This window comes from Oryctolagus cuniculus, chromosome 2, assembly GCF_964237555.1.
Source record: "Oryctolagus cuniculus chromosome 2, mOryCun1.1, whole genome shotgun sequence".
Lineage (NCBI taxonomy): Eukaryota > Metazoa > Chordata > Mammalia > Lagomorpha > Leporidae > Oryctolagus > Oryctolagus cuniculus.
In genome coordinates this window covers 93,206,522-93,224,785 of record NC_091433.1, presented here as the reverse complement: position 1 = coordinate 93,224,785, position 18,264 = coordinate 93,206,522, and the positions used below count along the sequence as shown (strand labels likewise).

Below are 18,264 nucleotides of genomic sequence, written 5' to 3'. Positions count from 1 at the left end.
CCCAGTGACAGCACTGGGGGACCACAGGGAATGTCCCCCGGTTCTTTCCCTTAGCCAGGCATGCAGCACCCAGTCTCCAAGGTCCCCGAGGGTGACTCTTCCAGAGGACAGGGACAGGGGGAGGCCTAGATAGGGGTGGTCCCTGCAGATCCTCCTCACCCAGCTTGGCATCAGGGCATCCTACCATGTACCTGTCTGCTGGAGGGCAGGGGGCCCCACCCCATCCCACCAGAGGGCCCCACATCTCTGTTGTGTCCCCAGCAGACCTGGATGGCTGAGCTGAGGTCAGTGCTGAGCATGTATACCCAGACACCTGTCTCCCAGTCAGACTCACACAAAAAGCACTGCTCAGTCACCCCACAGGTGAACAGGACCACCGTACCCAAGGTCTGCACACAACAGGCACTGTTCAGTGCTCAGCTGTAACAACCATCAGCAGCAGCCCCGGAGACCAGGGCCACCCACCTGGGAGTAAAGGTCCCCACAACAGCCAGACAGGAGGAAAGCAGTTCCCATTCACCTCTGTCCTAGATCCACTCATCTCTGCTGAAGGTGCCTCTCACCTAGAACATTAACACTGAGCCAGTCAGTCCCTAGGGACCCAGTGTCCTGACTGTTCCAGAACACGGAGGAGGGGTGCTTGGCAACAGTGACATCATGAGTGCTGCCAGCCCTGTCACAATGGACCCTCCTGGGCCGGTAGGACCAGAGTTAGGGTCCCCAACCCCTGACCCCATGGATAGGTCCTGCTCTGCTCAGCACCCATGTGAGGAGGGAAGGCAGGACCATGCTAGGTGTGCAGTGGATCCAGGTGTGCCAGCACTGTCGCCTGTGGGTCTTGGTCAAGCCCCTGAAACCCCTTCCTCTTCTTCCTATTCCTCTAGTCAACAGATTTGATAATAACTTGGTAAGCTTATCATTTTGAATTAAAAGTTATAGGGTCGACGGTGTGGCGCAGCAGGTTAAAGCCCTGGCCTGCAGTGTGGGCATCCCATGTGGGTGTTGGTTGGGGTCCCGGCTACTCCACTTCCAATCTAGCTCTCTGCTATGGCCTGGGGAAGCAGTAGAAGATGGCCCAAGTCCTTGGGCCCCTGCACCCGCGTGAGAGACCTGGAAGAAGCTCCTGGCTTTGGCCTGGCCCAGCCCTGGTCATTGTGGCCATTTGAGAAGTGAACCTGTGGAGGGAAGATCTCTTCCTCTGTCTCTACCTCTCTCTCTGTAACTCTGCCTTTCAAATAAATAAATCTTTTTTTTTAAAAAAAGTTACATAAAGAGTCCCATACCCCCTGGCCCCAGCTTCCTGAGGTTCCCACACTCTGACCACCAAGCAATGACAGAACTGGAGACTCCCATGGGCACAACCTAATGGACCCATGACAGGTCTCACCCCAGTACTGCTGGCCCCAGGATGTCCCCTTCAGCCACATCCTGCCCTCCTCCTCTCTCACTTCATTGGCGTTGGACACCAGGAAGTCCTCCTCATCCCCACCTGTGCTGTCTACCCAGGGCAGTGGCAATGAAGAAGGAGAGAGTCAGGACTCACCTGTCATTAACCCCCTTCCCATTCCCGAGGGTCCAGGATGCCCCCTCTGCTGCCCCTTCATCCCTGGCCCTGGCCGTGGTAGCCCCAGCCCCATTCCCACAGGAAATTCATGCGTATGATGGTGCATCCTTGAAAGGTGCCATTTCTCAGCGTTCTCCTTGCTCCGCCCTGAGAACCAGCCTCTGCAGGTCTGCGACCAGGAGCAGGGGGGCCTCCAGCGTGGAGGGCCATTTTGAAAGATGGACTCCAGTGAGACGGTTTTAAAGTTTCTCTTGTTCTGTTGAGGAGTTTGCTGTAATAAAATTTCTCTGAAGATGCAGAAAAGCTGTGGATGAGCCCGATTTCACACATCCATGTGATGGAAGGGAACACAGAGGGTATCACCTTCACTCTCGTTTCACTGATGAGGAAAACAAAGCACAGCCAGGCCCAGCGCTGGCCCAGTACTGCACACAGCAGGGATGGCAAAGCAAGCACACAGGCAAGGGCAGGGCACACTGCCCTTTCTCCCACAGCTACAGCCCTGAGGCCCTGGCTGCCATCTGGAGGAAGCAGACAGGTGGATGGATGGAAGGATGGAGACAGAGGCAGAGATGGGCAGATAAACGACAGGAAAGTACGGAGGGGGGTACCCAGGCAGGCAACTACAAGAAAGGCTGGTTAGCAATAATGCATCCATATTTCAACTATGTTTTTCAAGTAGGGAAAAGAGAAAACGGTGCTGTTATCTTTTGGACCCATGAAAGCCTTGGCAATCTTAAACAAAAATTACTTTGGCCTTCTGGAAACATGAAACTGTACGTGACTGTAAAATATTCAGCCAGATGGTGACACAGTCCATCCAGCAGGCTGATCCTCAGCCCCACGGGAATGGCAATGTGGCTGGCATGCGTGTACACATGGAAAGGCAGTGTGCAGAACCTTAGCTGTGCATCCATCACAGAAGCAAAGTGTCCGTGGTAATTCCCTTTGGGAAATTTCAATGAGATCTGCTTAGAAGGCAGTTACAAATACATCCAGTTCTGTAGAAGATGAAGGCAAAGAGTTACAATCTGAGTCTCAGAACTCAGGCGGAGTTCTGATGAGCCACGGCTCAGTAACCTTGTTCATCATTTCCCAATAACCTGGAAATACACATCCCGTTGGTTTTATGATTAATATTCCCTTTCACAAAGCCTGTTTCAATACTTCCCGCAGGCTCACTAGTTTTCCAGCAACACATCTCTGCGAGGGCTATCAGATTTTCCAAAAAATCTTCTTTCTGTAGAGAACGTAGGCAATGAGAATCCAGAGGGCGGTGGCAACGATGTTCTGAGTTAGGTGCTCTCTGTGCGACTGGTTGTCCTGCAGCTTCCACTGAAAGGGGAAGTAACCCTCAAACACCTTGTGTCCCACATACACCAGTATAGAATTCATTCCTAAAGGAGAGATGCAGAAGACGACATTTTCAGATCACATCTGGTCTTCCACTGTTTATGTCTGTATTCAGGACGCAGGGAGAGAATGAGAGAGATGCAGAGACAGACAGAGAGCTCCCAGCTGCTGGTTCTCTCCCCAAATCCAGACAATAGGGTTGGGCTGGGGTTGATACCAGGAACCATGAACTCAATCCAGGTCTCCCATTTGGGTGATAGGAAACCAATTGCTTGGTACCATTACTGCTGCCTCCCAGGATCTGCATTAGCAGGAAGCTGGAGTCAAGACCTGGAGCTGGGAATCAAACCCAGGCACGTGAGACACCCTAACTGCTAGGCCAACTGCATGCAACTGATCATCTATTTAATTCTTGAAATTATGCTACTGAAGAAATAAAAAGGATGCGCTTGCATTATTGGCTATTACCAAAAAATAAGTATGCATACACATTTAAGTGTAAAATATATATATATATATATATATAATTTTTTTTTTTTTTTTTGGACAGGCAGAGTGGACAGTGAGAGAGAAAGACAGAGAGAAAGGTCTTCCTTTGCCGTTGGTTCACCCTCCAATGGCCACCGTGGCTGGCGCACTGCGCTGATCCGATGGCAGGAGCCAGGTACTTATCCTGGTCTCCCATGGGGTGCAGGGCCCAAGCACTTGGGCCATCCTCCACTGCACTCCCGGGCCACAGCAGAGAGCTGGCCTGGAAGAGGGGCAACCGGGACAGAATCTGGCGCCCCGACCGGGACTAGAACCCGGTGTGCCGGCGCCGCAAGGCAGAGGATTAGCCTAGTGAGCCGTGGAGCCGGCCTATTTTTTAATTAATAGAAACTAATTTTACAACACTATTTCCTGAATACTACTTCTACATCCGAAAGGGAAAATCAAAATTATGAATTCACATTTCCTAGACAGAAAATGAGGGCCAAAGAATGTCACTATCACCAGAATCAATGAGACAAAATGTGTTGAAATTATCTGGCCTACATTTCCAAACACAGAGTGCCTCCAACCCATTTCACTTATGTCTTGATATCACATCTTGATATTTCTTACAAGGCATAATTTTTTTTTTTTTGACAGGCAGAGTGGACAGTGAGAGACAGAGAGAAAGGTCTTCCTTTTGCTGTTGGTTCACCCTCCAATGGCCGCCGTGGCTGGCGCGCTGCAGCCGGCACACCGCGCTGATCCGATGGCAGGAGCCAGGTGCTTCCTCCTGGTCTCCCATGGGGTACAGGGCCCAAGTACTTGGGCCATCCTCCACTGCACTCCCTGGCCACAGCAGAGAGCTGGCCTGGAAGAGGGGCAACCGGGACAGAATCCGGCGCCCCGACCGGGACTAGAACCCGGTGTGCCGGCGCCGCAAGGCGGAGAATTAGCCTAGTGGGCCACGGTGCCAGCTACAAGGCATAATTTTAAAAACTAGTATTTTTTAAAGATTTTATTTACTTATTTTAGAGGCAGAGTTATAGACAGTGAGAGGGAAAGACAGAGAGAAAGGTCTTCCTTCCATTGGTTCACTCCTCAAATGGCCACAACAGCTGGAGCTTTGCCAATCCAAAGCCAGGAGCCAGGTGCTTCTTCTGGGTCTCCCATGTGGGTGCAGAGGCCCAAGCACTTGGGCCATCTTCTACTGCTTTCCCAGGCCATAGCAGAGAGCTGGATTGGAAGAGGAGTCTGGGACTAGAACCAGTGCCCATAGGGGATGCCAGCACCACAGGTGGAAGATTAACCTACTGCACCATGGCGCCGGCCCCTGCCATTGCAGCCATTTGGGGAGTGAATCACTAGACGGAAGACTACTTCTCTGTATCTCCCTCTCTGTCTATAACTCTACCTTTCAAATAAATAAAATCTTTAAAAAATAAGAAAATGTATACTGTGAACAAACTGTGCCTGAATTTTTGCACCAATACACATTTGTCTTCTAATCCACCTTCCCATAAACTTTCTGATGTCCTGGATCCTCTGTTACCCTCCACAGTCTGCAGTTGCCTGAAGAAACAGGTGGAGCTCAGGACCTGTCAGGCGGAGACTCCTCAACCTTTGTGGGTAAAACGGGGTGGGTAGCTTCAGACAGGCAGTGGCATCCTGGGGAACCCGGGACAATGTGGCCCCTGCTACTTCTCCCTCAGCTTGGGCCACCACGCAGTGGCCAGCACTGAGAATGCTCAGTAGGTCCCGGGGCCAGCCCACGGGGACACCACCACCGACACTGGCTGGGGTCACCAGCGACTTACCTGGATAAAAGAACGGGGCTCCTGTCCACAGTCCCTTCACATCCACAATGGGGTACAGGACCAGCAGAATGAAGAAGGCAAAGGAGCTCAGTGTGGTGACATAGGAGATGGACCTGCAGGGGAAGAAAGAGGCCCTGCAGTGCCCCCAAGGGGCGCGTCCAACCCCACGTGAGACCCTACCAGCGCTGAAGTGACACATTTCCATACCTACCAGAGGTTTTTGTTTATTGGAATAAAGCCTTCGTTTTCAGATATTTTCGTCAAAGTGACAGAAATAAGCCCCTATAACAAGGAGGAGAAGGATGTTAACATTTATATTCTAATCTCAACAAACAACTGTTTCAAAACTGAAAAATAAGCTTCAACTTTACTCTTGTAACTGGAAAGCTATTTTTAAGATGCATAACTAAAGCTGTTCTCCAAAAATATCTTTTTGGCATTTTTCTGGGTTGAAAGTAAACTAACTGATAAATTACATTGACTCTTTAGAGGAAATAATATTGCGGTATCAGGGGTAAAATAAGTAACGCTCAATATTACACTTACTTTTTCAATATAATTCTGGAAGTTGATGTTTCCAAACCTAACATTATTAGCCTGGTGATTCTGGTAAGACTTCCCATGCAATATCTATGCTTCATGCCTTTTTCAAGCATTCCTGGCTAACTGATGGCAAACACTATTCTACTTTTTTTTTTTTTTTTTTTTTTTTTTTTTTTTGACAGGCAGAGTGGACAGTGAGAGAGAGAGACAGAGAGAAAGGTCTTCCTTTGCCATTGTTTCACCCTCCAATGGCCGCTGTGGTCGGCGCGCTGCGGCCGGGCGCACCGCGCTGATCCGATGGCAGGAGCCAGGTACTTATCCTGGTCTCCCATGGGTGCAGGGCCCAAGTACTTGGGCCATCCTTCACTGCACTCCCTGGCCATAGCAGAGAGCTGGCCTGGAAGAGGGGCAACCAGGACAGAATCCGGCGCCCCAACCGGGACTAGAACCCGGTGTGCCGGCACCGCAAGGCGGAGGATTAGCCTAGTGAGCCGTGGCGCCGGCCTATTCTACTTTCAAAGACATATATCCTAAGAAAAATAAACCTCAGTGCCAGCATTGTGGCACAGCACGTTAACCTTCCAACACCAGCATGCCATAAGAGCACTGGTTCGAGTCCTGGCTGCTCCACTTCTGATCCAGCTCCCTGCTGTGGCCTGGGAAAGCAGTGGAGGATGGCTCAAGTTCTTGGGCCCCTGCACCCATGTGGAGACCCAGAAGAAGCTCCTGGCTTCGGATCAGTTCAGCTCCAGCCAATGCAGCCATTTGGGGAGTGAGCCGGCAGGTAGAAGACCTCTCTCTCTCTCTCTCTGCCTCTGCCTTTCAATCTTTTTTTTTTTTTTTTTTTTTTAAGATTTATGTATTTATTTGAAAGGCAGAGCTATAGACAGAGAGAAGGTAGATGTAGAGACAGAATCTTCCATCCACTGGATCATTCTCCAAGGCCCCAACAGCCAGGACTGGACCATGCCAAAGCCAGGAGCCTAGAACTCTATCCGAGCCTCTCACATGAGTGGCAGGGGTCCAAGTACTTGGGCCATCTTCTGCTGCTTTCCCAGGCCATCAGCAGGGAGCTGAATTGGAAGTGGAGCAGCTGGGATTTGAGCCAGTGCTCATATGGGATGCAGTGTCACAGGCAGTGACTTAACCTGCTGTGCCACAACAGCCCCAATAAATTAAAATTTTTTTTTAAAAATGTGTGTGTGTGCATGTGTGAAGCAGAGGAGTTTCAGTGAGGAACACTGGATACTTACTAGAATGCAACTCCAAGCTGTGAATCTAATTAGGATGCTTTTGGTTTGGTCCTTGTAAAACAGCAGAATTTTCCCTGCCTAGAAAAGAAATACCAACGTGACCAAGAATTGTCTACGATATACGTCTCTTTTTACACTTTTACAAAGTTTTATTTCAACTGACATACAAAAGTTGTACATATTTTTGGGGTTCCATGTGCTGTTTCTATGCATGCACATGCTATCTGATATCTAATCAAGGTAAGCAGATGTATCTACTCAAACATTTAACATTTCTCTGTGGTGGAAACATTCAACATCATTCTTCCAGTTTTTCTTTAGAGAAATATACGGTCCCTTATGTGTACCCACAATCCTCCATGCAATAAGCTTTCAGAGCTACCAGCTCCCATCTAACTGTAACTTAGCATCCATGAACTAAGATAGATTCTTGCTTTATATTCATCCTTTATCACTCAACATACATTTTCTAGGCAAGCAGCTATGTCCGGGGCTTACCAGGCAGAATGCAACACTGCCCCCTGCCCTGCCTGAGAAAGGAACACGGGACCAGAGAGATGCAGGGAGACATCAGATAGGAGATGCACTGAGCTGAGGCTACAAACACGACCCAGCCCAGCAGGAACAGCATCCCGAGCAGAACGGAGCAGCATGAGCAGAAGCCTGACAACAAGAGTGGAAAAACCACAACAGCATCTCTGGGCACTGCAGGTCACTCTGAGTCTGCAGGGTGGGGACGTGCACCAAAGGTGGTGGCCTCAGTGCTCCTCACTGTGAGGAGCGGCTTCTCCCACACATCATGGGGAGCCAAGGAAAGCTTCCCCCCAAAGTGACAAAGGACCAGCTCAGGCTGGCCTCCCCGATGGCCCAGCAGGCAGCACGGTGGCAGAGGGGCAGGGACAGAGTGGAACCGGGGCCGGGAAACAGTTTAAAGCAGTAAAATGGGATTTTGCATGAAACCCCTCCAAAACGAGGAGTGAAGTTTTGAAAAGCTCATAGGATTAGAAAGTGTTACTAATGATTTCTAATAATAGTTTAAAAACTTTTTGAGCTTCGTCTGTGTGCCAGTTCTTGGAACTCTATACGAATGCATTGATTTTGTCTTTAGAATTAATCTCCCAGAGGGAGGCTACTAGAACACAGAGAGGCCAAGCAACTTGCCTGTAGGTATCCAGTGGCAGAGCTGGACTCCTCCCCAGGCAGTGGGGCTCCACCTCCGTACTCTTCCTCTCTGCGTTTGCTCCAGGGAGTACACACAGGAGGTCAAAGAGTGTGTGACAAAGTACAAGGTGAGGTGACTTCAAAATGTTTGTCGGCAAACGGAACTAAGGGTATTTGTTTTCGTGCAGAGAAATTTTCTCATGCCATCGAAAAAAAGGCATATTAGGAAAAAACTAGGCATAGATTTTAAAATTACTTCTGCACCAAACTAAACTCTTAACTATAAACTGAATTTTTCCATGAACTTTCTGAAGTATTCCTGTATAAAGTGATATACAGATAAAGATAGTAATTTCTAACTTAAAATTAGTTCATGACCAATATACATAGAGTTTAGATGTACACTATCCAATACAGGAACCACTCACCACATCTGACTATTTAAGTTTAAAATCAGGGTCCAACATTGTGGTGCAGTGGATTAAGCTACCCTTTGCAATGCCAGCATCCCATATTGGAGTGCTGGTTCAAGTCCCGGCTGCTCCACTTCCACTTCAGCTCCCTGCTAATACACTTGGGAAGGCAGCAGAAGATGGCCCAAGATTTGGGTTCCTGTCACTTACATGGGAGACCAGGATGGAGTTTGTGACTCCTGCCTTAGACTTGGCCCAAGCCTGACATTTGTGGCTGTTTGAGGGGTGAATCAGTGAATAAAAGATCAATCTCTGACTCTCACTTTGACTTTAAAATGAAACAAATACATAAGTCTTTAAAAAGTATTGGCAAACTGAATCCAGCTGACATAAAAATATATTTTAAAGAATAAAAATAAGGGGCTGGTGCTATGGCGTAGCAAGTAAGGCCGCCACCTGCAGTGCCGGCATCCCGTAAGGGCACTAGTTCGAGTCCTGGCTACTCTACTTCTGATCCAGCTCTCTGCTATGGCCTGGGAGAGCAGTGGAGGATGGCTCAAGTCCTTGGGTCCCTGCACCCATGTGGGAGACCTGGAAGAAGCTCATGGCTCCTGGCTTCAGATTGGCACAGCTCTGGGCAATTATGACCATTTGGGGGAGTGAACCAGCAGATGGAAGACCTCCCTCTCTCTCTGCCTCTGCCTTTCAAATAAATAAATAAATGATTTAAAAAAATAAAAATAAATAAATTTAAAATCAGAGGCAGGCACTTAGCCTAGCAGTTCAGACGCCTGTATCCCACATTGGACACCCTGGCTCCTGACTGCAGCTTGGAAAACCTGGGTTGAATTCTGTGCTCCCAGCTTTGGCCCAGCCAGCCCTTGCCATTGCTAGCATTTGTGGAGAGAACCAGTAGACAGGAGCTCTCTCTGTGTCTCTTTCTCTATTTGCCCCTCAAATAAGAAAACATTTTTAAAACTAAAAACACAAAATAATTTGAGGGGCCAGCACTGTGGCACAGCAGGGTAAAGCCCTGGCTTGAAGCACCAGCATCCCATATGGGCGCTGGTTCTAATCCCAGCTGCTCCTCTTCCAGTCCAGCTCTCTGCTATGGCCTAGGATAGCAGTGGAAGATGGCCCAAGTTCTTGGGCCTCTGCACCCATGTGGGAGACCCGGAAGAAGCTCCTGGCTCCTGGCTTCGGATCATCGCAGCTCTGGCCGTTGCGGCCATTTGGGGAGTGAACCAGCAGATGGAAGACCTCGCTCTCTCTCTTTGTCTCTGCCTCTCTCTGTAACTCTTTCAAAATAAATAAATAAATCTTTTAAAAAATTTGAAATTAAGTTAATTTTAAGGAAAATTAAAATGTTGGTTCCTCAGTCACACTGGCCACATGGCAAATACTCAACAGCAACCCTGACTAGTAGCGGCCCTCTTGGGTAGCATGGGTAGAGAATATTTTCAGCATCCCAGGCTGTTCTATTCCCACTACTTTTTAAGTCCTCACCTTCCCTGTCTGTTCCCCTCAAACACCAATAAGAACGTTCAGAAGAAAATTCTAGGCTGTTCAGAATTTTAACAAAAATCAGATGTGAGCTAAAGCAGGGATAACTTGTATTGGCTTTGGCACAAAATCAGCACACTCTGAAGCTGTGTAAAGTACTGCTACGTGGGGCCGGCGCCGTGGCTCACTTGGTTAATTCTCCGCCTGCAGCACCGGCATCCTATATGGACACCGGGTTCTAGTCCCGGTTGCTCCTCTTCCAGTCCAGCTCTCTGCTGTGGCCCAGGAGGGCAATGGAGGATGGCCCAAGTGCTTGAGCCCCTGCAACTGCATGGGAGACCAGGAGAAGCACCTGGCTCCTGGCTTCGGATCGGTGCAGCTCTGGCCGTAGCAGCCATTTGGGTGGTGAACCAACAGAAGGAAGACCTTTCTCTCTGTCTCTCTCTCTCTCACTGTCTATAACTCTACCTCTCAAATAAGTAATAATAATAATAAAAGTACTACTGCGTACTGGTGCTATGTGTAGTCCAGAACACCCATCTTGAAACCTGGTCACCAAGTGATGGCCTTAGAAGGTGGGCTCTCTGAGTGGTAGGGTGGATTCAATGTGTGTGGTTTTTTTTCTTTTTCTGAGAGGTAGAGTGGACAGTGAGAGAGAGAGAGACAGAAAGGTCTTCCTTTTCCAATGGTTCACCCCACAATGGCTGCTGCGGCCGTTGCACTGCGCTGATCCGAAGCCAGGAGCCAGGTGCTTATCCTGGTCTCTCATGTGGGTGCAGATTCCAAGGACTTGGGCCATCCTCCACTGCCTTCTCGGGCCACAGCAGAGAGCTGGCCTGGAAGAGGACCAACCAGGACAGAATCCAGCACCCCAACCAGGACTAGAACCCGGTATGCCAGCGCCTCAGGCGGAGGATTAGCCTATTGAGCTGTGGCGCTGGCCCAATGTGTTTTTAATAAGGCTTGTGGCAGCAAGTTGAGTCTCCGCCCTCTGCCTGCCACCACGTGAGGACACACCATGTGTCAACTCCACAAGATGCACAGTTCAGGCCGCCATCTTGGAAGCAGGGACAGATCCTCATGAAGCCAACCTGCCAGCTCCTGCCCCTGGACTGCCCAGCCTCCAGAACAGAAATGCACTTCTGTTCTTCCTAAATTACCCAGGCTCAGTATTTTAACAGCACAGGCAGACAAAGACTTGTGTGCGTGAAATAAATGTGACCAGCGACATGGGCATAGCCCAACATCACCAATACTCAAACACTGCACACTCCATCAGCATTGTGTGGATAGATTATCCAAACAGTGGTGCTAATGTAAACCATATAAATAAAATTATTGGGAGGAGTAATTTAACAATTACACCCAATTATTTGAATGTGTTGAATTTTAGCAACTTCCAGTTTTACACAATCTACTGAACATTAATTTATCAGTTCTGTTGCACAGAAGAAGATATGCTCGCTTCTAATTATTTTATTTTAGTGAAATTTTTTTGAATTTATGATGAGTCAGTGCTCATAAACTGTCAGAAAAGTGCATCCTAATGATAAATGAACAAGTACCTGAACTCCTAAAAATGCAGTCACGATGGAGTTGATGGTCCCTAGGATTCCTTCTGGGTCATAGGGCACCTCAGTGTGATAAAGCACCTCAAGGAAACAAAACGAGACAGCACTCAGCCACTGGCCACAGAGACACAGAGCAGCAACCTTAGACTAAATACAAACTACAGGCATTCCAGGACTCAATGCTTCCCCACCTTTGTGAGCGATCACACTGCCAGCTTATCAGGATTACAAGAGGACATGGTGTGTGAAGGGATTGTACGGCCCCAAGGACAAGACATGGCCACTTCAGCTTCAACTGGCTAGGCAAACAGTGCTGGGCTCCGCGTTAGTGATAAATGCAATGCAAAATGCCATCATAATTTTCACAGTTTTTCTTTCTGGTCAACCCTACTGTGCATCAACAGCTTTCGGTCTTGTTTTAAGGCAAATAACACCAACATATATACTTTCATGGGGTGGGTGTTTGGCCTAGTGGTTAAAATGCTGGTTAAGGTACCTGTAACCCATATTGGAATGCCTGGATTTGCACTCCAACTGCACTTCCAATTCAAGTTTCATGTTAATGTGGACCTTGGGAAGCAGGAGTCAACGGCTCAAGTCTCTGCCTCTCACGTGTAAGAAGTTTTCAACTTCTGGCTCAGGTCTGACTACTGTAAGCATTGAGAGCATTTGGGGAGTGAACCAAGATACAGGACATCTCTGTCTTTCTGCCTCTCTCTCTTTCAGCCTCTTAATAAATAAGCACACACTTATATATTTGTATTTTTTATTATAAATATATGATGCAGGGGCCAGCATTGTGACACAACAGGTTAAGCCACCACTTACAACACCAGCATCCTATACTGGAATGCCAGATCGAGCTGGGGCTGCTCTGCTTCCAATCCAGCTCCCTGCTTATGTGTCTGTGAAAGAGGAGAAAGATGGTCCAAGTCCTGAATCCCTGCCACTCATGTAGAAGTCCTGCGTGGACCTCTGGGTTCTTAGCCCGGCCCAGTCCCTGCAACTGCAGCCATTTGGGGAGTGAACCAGAGGATGGAAGATCTGTCTCTGCCTGCCTCCCTCTCTTTTAGTCTCCCTTTCAAATACATCTTTAAAGCAAACAAAAAATGCATACATGATGTAGGGATTGTGGGAGTTTGGAAATACACAGTGCAGTGGTGTAGTTGGCCACCTGGAACCTCACGCTGCCAAGTACTCATGGCCAAAAGTTCTCAGCCAAGATTCTTTTCGGGACTTTCCTTGATTAAACAAAGCTGCCTCTCCAGGAGTCACCCTTTACTGTGGGCAGTGCCTATCTGCCCAGGAACAGAAAAAGCTCCATCCCTCGCCCAATTCGGAACGACTCTGAAGTGTCACCCTAGCTCACTGTGAGGTTAGCAGGGCCCTTGCTGGGCCTGCCCTGCAGTTACCTCCTCCCCCTGCCCAGTCCTGCTTGCCAGCCAGGATCCCTGATGAACTTCCTGTCTCGGCACAGTCTGCTGCCGGGGATACCAAACAGGAGGCATCTAGAAATGCACATGCTACTCATTTCACACCTGCTGCCACACAACGAACATGAAAGTCACAAGGTTTCCCAACTTCCTATCACATCATTAAACTTCGAAGATCCTAAGCTTCCGGGTCCATGTGATGCCACTGTCACTCACAGTAGAAGAAGGATGCTTGTACAGGTGATCGTCTCCCAGGAGCACACGGTCGATGTAGCCTGCAGCTCCTCCAGTACAATTTGGATACTTCCCCCAGTCTCCGATGCCACCAGGACCAAGATAACCACTAGGAAAGCGGAAAAGGCACATAAATGATAAGACCTCAGAAGGGACGAGGCTAGTGCTATTTACATAGTCCAGTTCAAGAGACTCAAACGTGTGCAGGCCTAAAACATCCCTGTGGCCCCATGCACGCTCATCACCTCCCTTTGGACTTGACGGTTAAGGCAGAAGCCCAATTTCTGTTCAAAATGACCCTGAAACAACACCAAAGTGTGCCTTAAAGGCGAATTGAGAGAAGTCTTCTGACATCAGAAATGTGAAAGCTCTAAGTCCCAAGCCGCGGATTTGGCAGAAAATGACATACAAAAAGGGCTGACCTGCAAGGAGTCACTTACGTGGGGCACCCAGGAACAGGCAAGAAGAAGGACAAGCCCAGCCAGATGCTTTCTAGCAACAGAATGAGAAGCCACTGGGGCCAGCTGGACGTGACGTCTCGAAGACAAGTGCAGCTGCTCTCCTGAGTGGAAAAGAATACCAGCACTTAGGGACTAAATGAAGACACTGCAGCCAGAATATAGTTATCTGTAACTGGAAAACACCCAATGATGCTTTTCTTGGCCCTTTAGGTAGTAATATAAAAATTTACTCAATATGTACTGTGTCATCTGAAACATGAGAGCTCAATATTAATTTAAAGGAAATCTGTGGGGAGCAACCGGACTAGACTAAGTTACTCGAATTAGGACTTATTCTATGCATCTGCTCTCCCACAATATGGCGCTGGGAGAGAAGTAAACAGCTTCCGCACAGCTGCCTCCAGTTCAACTAATAAACTGTAGGACTTGCTCCTGATTGGAGGAGAGCAGCGTACTCGGCGTGTGGGCAGCCGAGTTGGGATTGGCGGAGGAGGACTATAAAGGAGGAGAGAGACGGCATGCATCGGGAACATCTATGGGGAACATCTAAGGGGAACACCTGTGCAGCCCCCGAGAGAGCCGGCCGGCGGTGTGCCGCTCCCCTGCGGAAGTGGGGAATGTGGCCAGGGGGAACTGCCCTTCCACGGAGGTGGAAGGGATAGTAGCCAACCCGGGAAGAACCAGCAGCAAACCCGGGGAGGGCCGAGCAGACAAAAGAACAGCGCAGGGTCCTGTGTTGCTCCTCCACGAAGAGGGGGAGCGACATGGTGGTGCCGTGACTCGGATATGAAGCCTGGGCGGGGTTTAGTGTCGTTCCCCCATGAAGACGGGGAGCGACAGAAATCCATGGATAGTGACAGAATCCGGGACAGAATCCGGCACCCCAACCAGGACTAGAACCCGGTATGCCGGCGCCTCAGGCAGAGGATTAGCCTATTGAGCTGTGGCGCTGGCCCAATGTGTTTTTAATAAGGCTTGTGGCAGCAAGTTGAGTCTCCGCCCTCTGCCTGCCACCACGTGAGGACACACCATGTGTCAACTCCACAAGATGCACAGTTCAGGCCGCCATCTTGGAAGCAGGGACAGATCCTCATGAAGCCAACCTGCCAGCTCCTGCCCCTGGACTGCCCAGCCTCCAGAACAGAAATGCACTTCTGTTCTTCCTAAATTACCCAGGCTCAGTATTTTAACAGCACAGGCAGACGAAGACTTGTGTGTGTGAAATAAATGTGACCAATATGTACTGTGTCATCTGAAACATGAGAGCCAAATATTAATTTAAAGGAAATCAGTGGATAGTGCTACATCTATACCCAAAGGAACTGAAAACATGTTTATACAAAAATTTGTACACAGGCTGGCGCCGTAGCTCACTAGGCTAATCCTCTACCAGCGGCACCGGCATTCCGGGTTCTTGTCCCGGTTGGGGCGCCGGATTCTGTCCCAGTTGCTCCTCTTCCAGTCCAGCTCTCTGCTGTGGCCCAGGAAGGCAGTGGAGGATGGCCCAAGTGCTTGGGCCCTGCACGCACATGGGAGACCAGGAAGAAGCACCTGGCTCCTGGCTTCGGATTGGCGCAGCGCACTGACCGTGGAGGCTTTTTTGGGGGTGAACCAACGGAAGGAAGACCTTTCTCTCTGTCTCTCTCTCTCACCATCTAACTCTGCCTGTCAAAAAAAAATTTGTACACAAACATACACAGTGGCATTATTCACAATAGTCAAAAAGTAGAAAGCAAGTCAAATGTCCACCAGCTGAGGAATGGATCAACAAAATGTGGTGTATCTGATATGTGGAATTCTACTCAGCAATACAAAGGGACCATGGCCTGACCCATGAAACAGCACCTGGAAACCTCAAAAAAATCTCTCAGAGTCATCTGGGGAGTGATCCAGCAGATGAAACATATCTCTCTCTGTAACTCTGTCTTTCATATAAATAAATGTTTTTATTTTAAAGTGAGGAATGCTTGCACAAAAAAAAAAGGGGTAAGTTTATTTTGGAGCAAAAAAAATTTCCAAAGCCATGAATAATTTTCTCATACTATGCATTTGCAAGCAGCATTATATTTCATGTATTTTTGAACACCATCATTTTTTGTACTACATATTGAACTTCATGAAGATCTTGTGTATGTATGGATTTAAACTTTTTTTTTTTTTTTTTTTTTTTGACAGGCAGAGTGGATAGTGAAAGAGAGAGACAGAGAGAAAGGTCTTCCTTTTTGCCGTTGGTTCACCCTCCAATGGCCGCCACGGCCGTCACGCTGCAGCCAGCCCATCGCACTGATCCGATGGCAGGAGCCAGGTGCTTCTCCTGGTCTCCCATGGGGTGCAGGGCCCAAGCACTTGGGCCATCCTCCACTGCACTCCCGGGCCACAGCAGAGAGCTGGCCTGGAAGAGGGGCAACCAGGACAGAATCTGGCGCTCCAACCTGGACTAGAACCTGGTGTGCCGGTGCCGCAAGGCGGAGGATTAGACTAGTGAGCCGCTGCATCGGCCAGATTTAAACTTTTTTTAAAAATTTATAAAAACAATGGGCAGAAGACTTGATCAGGCATTTTTCAAATGCTGAAATCCAAATGGCCAACAGACACATGAAGAAATGCTCAAGATCTCTAGCCATCAGGGAAATACAAATCAAAACCACAATGAGGTCTCACCTCATCCCCGTTAGAATGGCTTTCATACAGAAATCAACAAACAACAAATGCTGGCAAGGATGTAGGGGAAATGGTATCCTAATCTACTATTGGTGGAAATGGAAACTGGTAAAGCCACTGTGGAAGACATTTTAGAAATACCTCAGAAATTTGAATATGGACCTGCCATATGATCCAGCCATCCCACTCCTGGGAATTTACCCAAGAGAAATGAAACCAGCATATGAAAGAGTTATCTGCACACCCATGTTTACTGCAGCTCAAGTCACAATAGCTAAGATACGGAATCAACCCAAAGGCCCGTCAACTGAAGACTGGACAAAGAAATTATGGGATATGTACACTATGGAATACTACACAGTATTTAAAAAAATGAAATCTGGTCATTTGCAACAAAATGGATGAAACTGGAACACATCATACTTAGTGAAATAAGCCAGTCCTAAAAGGAAAAATACCATATGTTCTCCTTGACCTGTGATAGCTAACAGAGCACCTAAAAGGCAATTTATTGAAGTGAAATTGACACTTCGAGAACAATGACTTTGAGTAGCCCTTGTCTCACTGTTGAGGAACAATTTTTTTCTCCATACTATATGTTGAACTCTTAACACAGAGTTAATCATATGTATATAAAATAAGAATGGGAATAGGAGAGGGAGGAGGAAGAGGGGAGGGAGTGGGGATAGGAGGTTGGGTACGGTAGGAAGAATTGCCATGTTCCTAAAGTTGTAATTCTGAAATGCATGAGGTTTGTATTCTTTAAATAAAAGATTCTGGGGAAAAAAAGGAAATAAAATAAAAATTATATAGTGCTTTGTGTCCCCCCCTCTCAATTTTAAAAACAGAGTTTCTCACCAAGACCCAGTTTTCAGGCACAGGTTTAGCAAAGAGGAGCTCCAACACAGCCACCACAAAGTAAGTCACTCCCAAGCGCTGCAGGACGCCAGGAATTCGCACCTTATCCCAAGACACTGCAGAACACACAAGTTAGGTACAGTGGGGGCCACACTACTCATCTCATCCCAAAGCATTAGTTTTTTAACAAAGGATAGCCTTACTGATATGAAGATACTTTAAAAGTTCATGGAAAAATGGAATTAAAAAGACACATTCATTATATCACCATTAGTTTGATATCCCGGCACAGTTGTTGCACAGTATGCTTTTTTTTTTTTTTTTTTTTTTTTTTTTTTTTTTTTTTTTTTGGGACAGGCAGAATTAGAGAGAGACAGAGAGAAAGGTCTTCCTTTGCTGTTGGTTCACCCTCCAATGGCCGCTGTGGCCGGCGCACCTCACTGATCCGATGGCAGGAGCCAGGTGCTTATCCTGGTCTCCCATGGGGTGCAGGGCCCAAGGACCTGGGCCATCCTCCACTGCCTTCCCGGGCCACAGCAGAGAGTTGGACTGGAAGAGGAGCAACTGGGACAGAACTGGCACTCCAACCGAGGCTAGAACCCAGAGCGCTGGTGCGGCAGGTAGAGGATTAGCCTAGTGAGCCGCAGCACCGGCCTACACAGTATACATTTTTCACGAATGTTTTGAGGACCCTTATGTTACACCTAAATATGTATTTTTTAAGCTCTTGGGGATGGCATACATATGGTCAAGAGACATGGCTCAAGCCCATGACAATCCCACTCAATAGGATGATGAGGGACCTTGCCATTCTATGAGTCTGCTATGTGGACTGCTTCCCCATGTTGGAACTTTCTGAGAGAGAGCTTTAATTTGCTGGTTCACACCCCTAAATTCCAACAATAGCCATTTAGGGCCAGGCTGAAGCCAGGAGTCTAGACCTCTGTGTGTCTCCCACATGTGTGGCA

The 18,264-nt window shown here is 48.2% G+C and overlaps 1 protein-coding gene across 4 annotated transcripts in view; it reads right to left on the bottom strand.

Moving 5' to 3' along the window:
• The window catches only part of HGSNAT (heparan-alpha-glucosaminide N-acetyltransferase), a 76,174-nt gene that overhangs the window by 21,685 nt on the left and 36,225 nt on the right, over positions 1–18,264 (bottom strand). The window contains exons 11-18 of one of the 4 annotated variants that reach the window (XM_051832320.2): positions 17,297–17,412; positions 13,757–13,878; positions 13,299–13,425; positions 11,644–11,730; positions 7,002–7,079; positions 5,417–5,487; positions 5,206–5,318; positions 2,199–2,961 (exon numbers count right to left, since the gene is read on the bottom strand). In XM_051832320.2, coding sequence (XP_051688280.2) covers positions 2,780–2,961; positions 5,206–5,318; positions 5,417–5,487; positions 7,002–7,079; positions 11,644–11,730; positions 13,299–13,425; positions 13,757–13,878; positions 17,297–17,412 — 896 coding nt within the window. In that variant the 3' untranslated portion in view covers positions 2,199–2,779. Of the gene's footprint in view, positions 1–2,198; positions 2,962–5,205; positions 5,319–5,416; positions 5,488–7,001; positions 7,080–11,643; positions 11,731–13,298; positions 13,426–13,756; positions 13,879–17,296; positions 17,413–18,264 lie in introns of those variants that run through there. The other 3 variants (XM_051832323.2, XM_051832321.2, XM_051832322.2) reach the window with 3 other exon arrangements.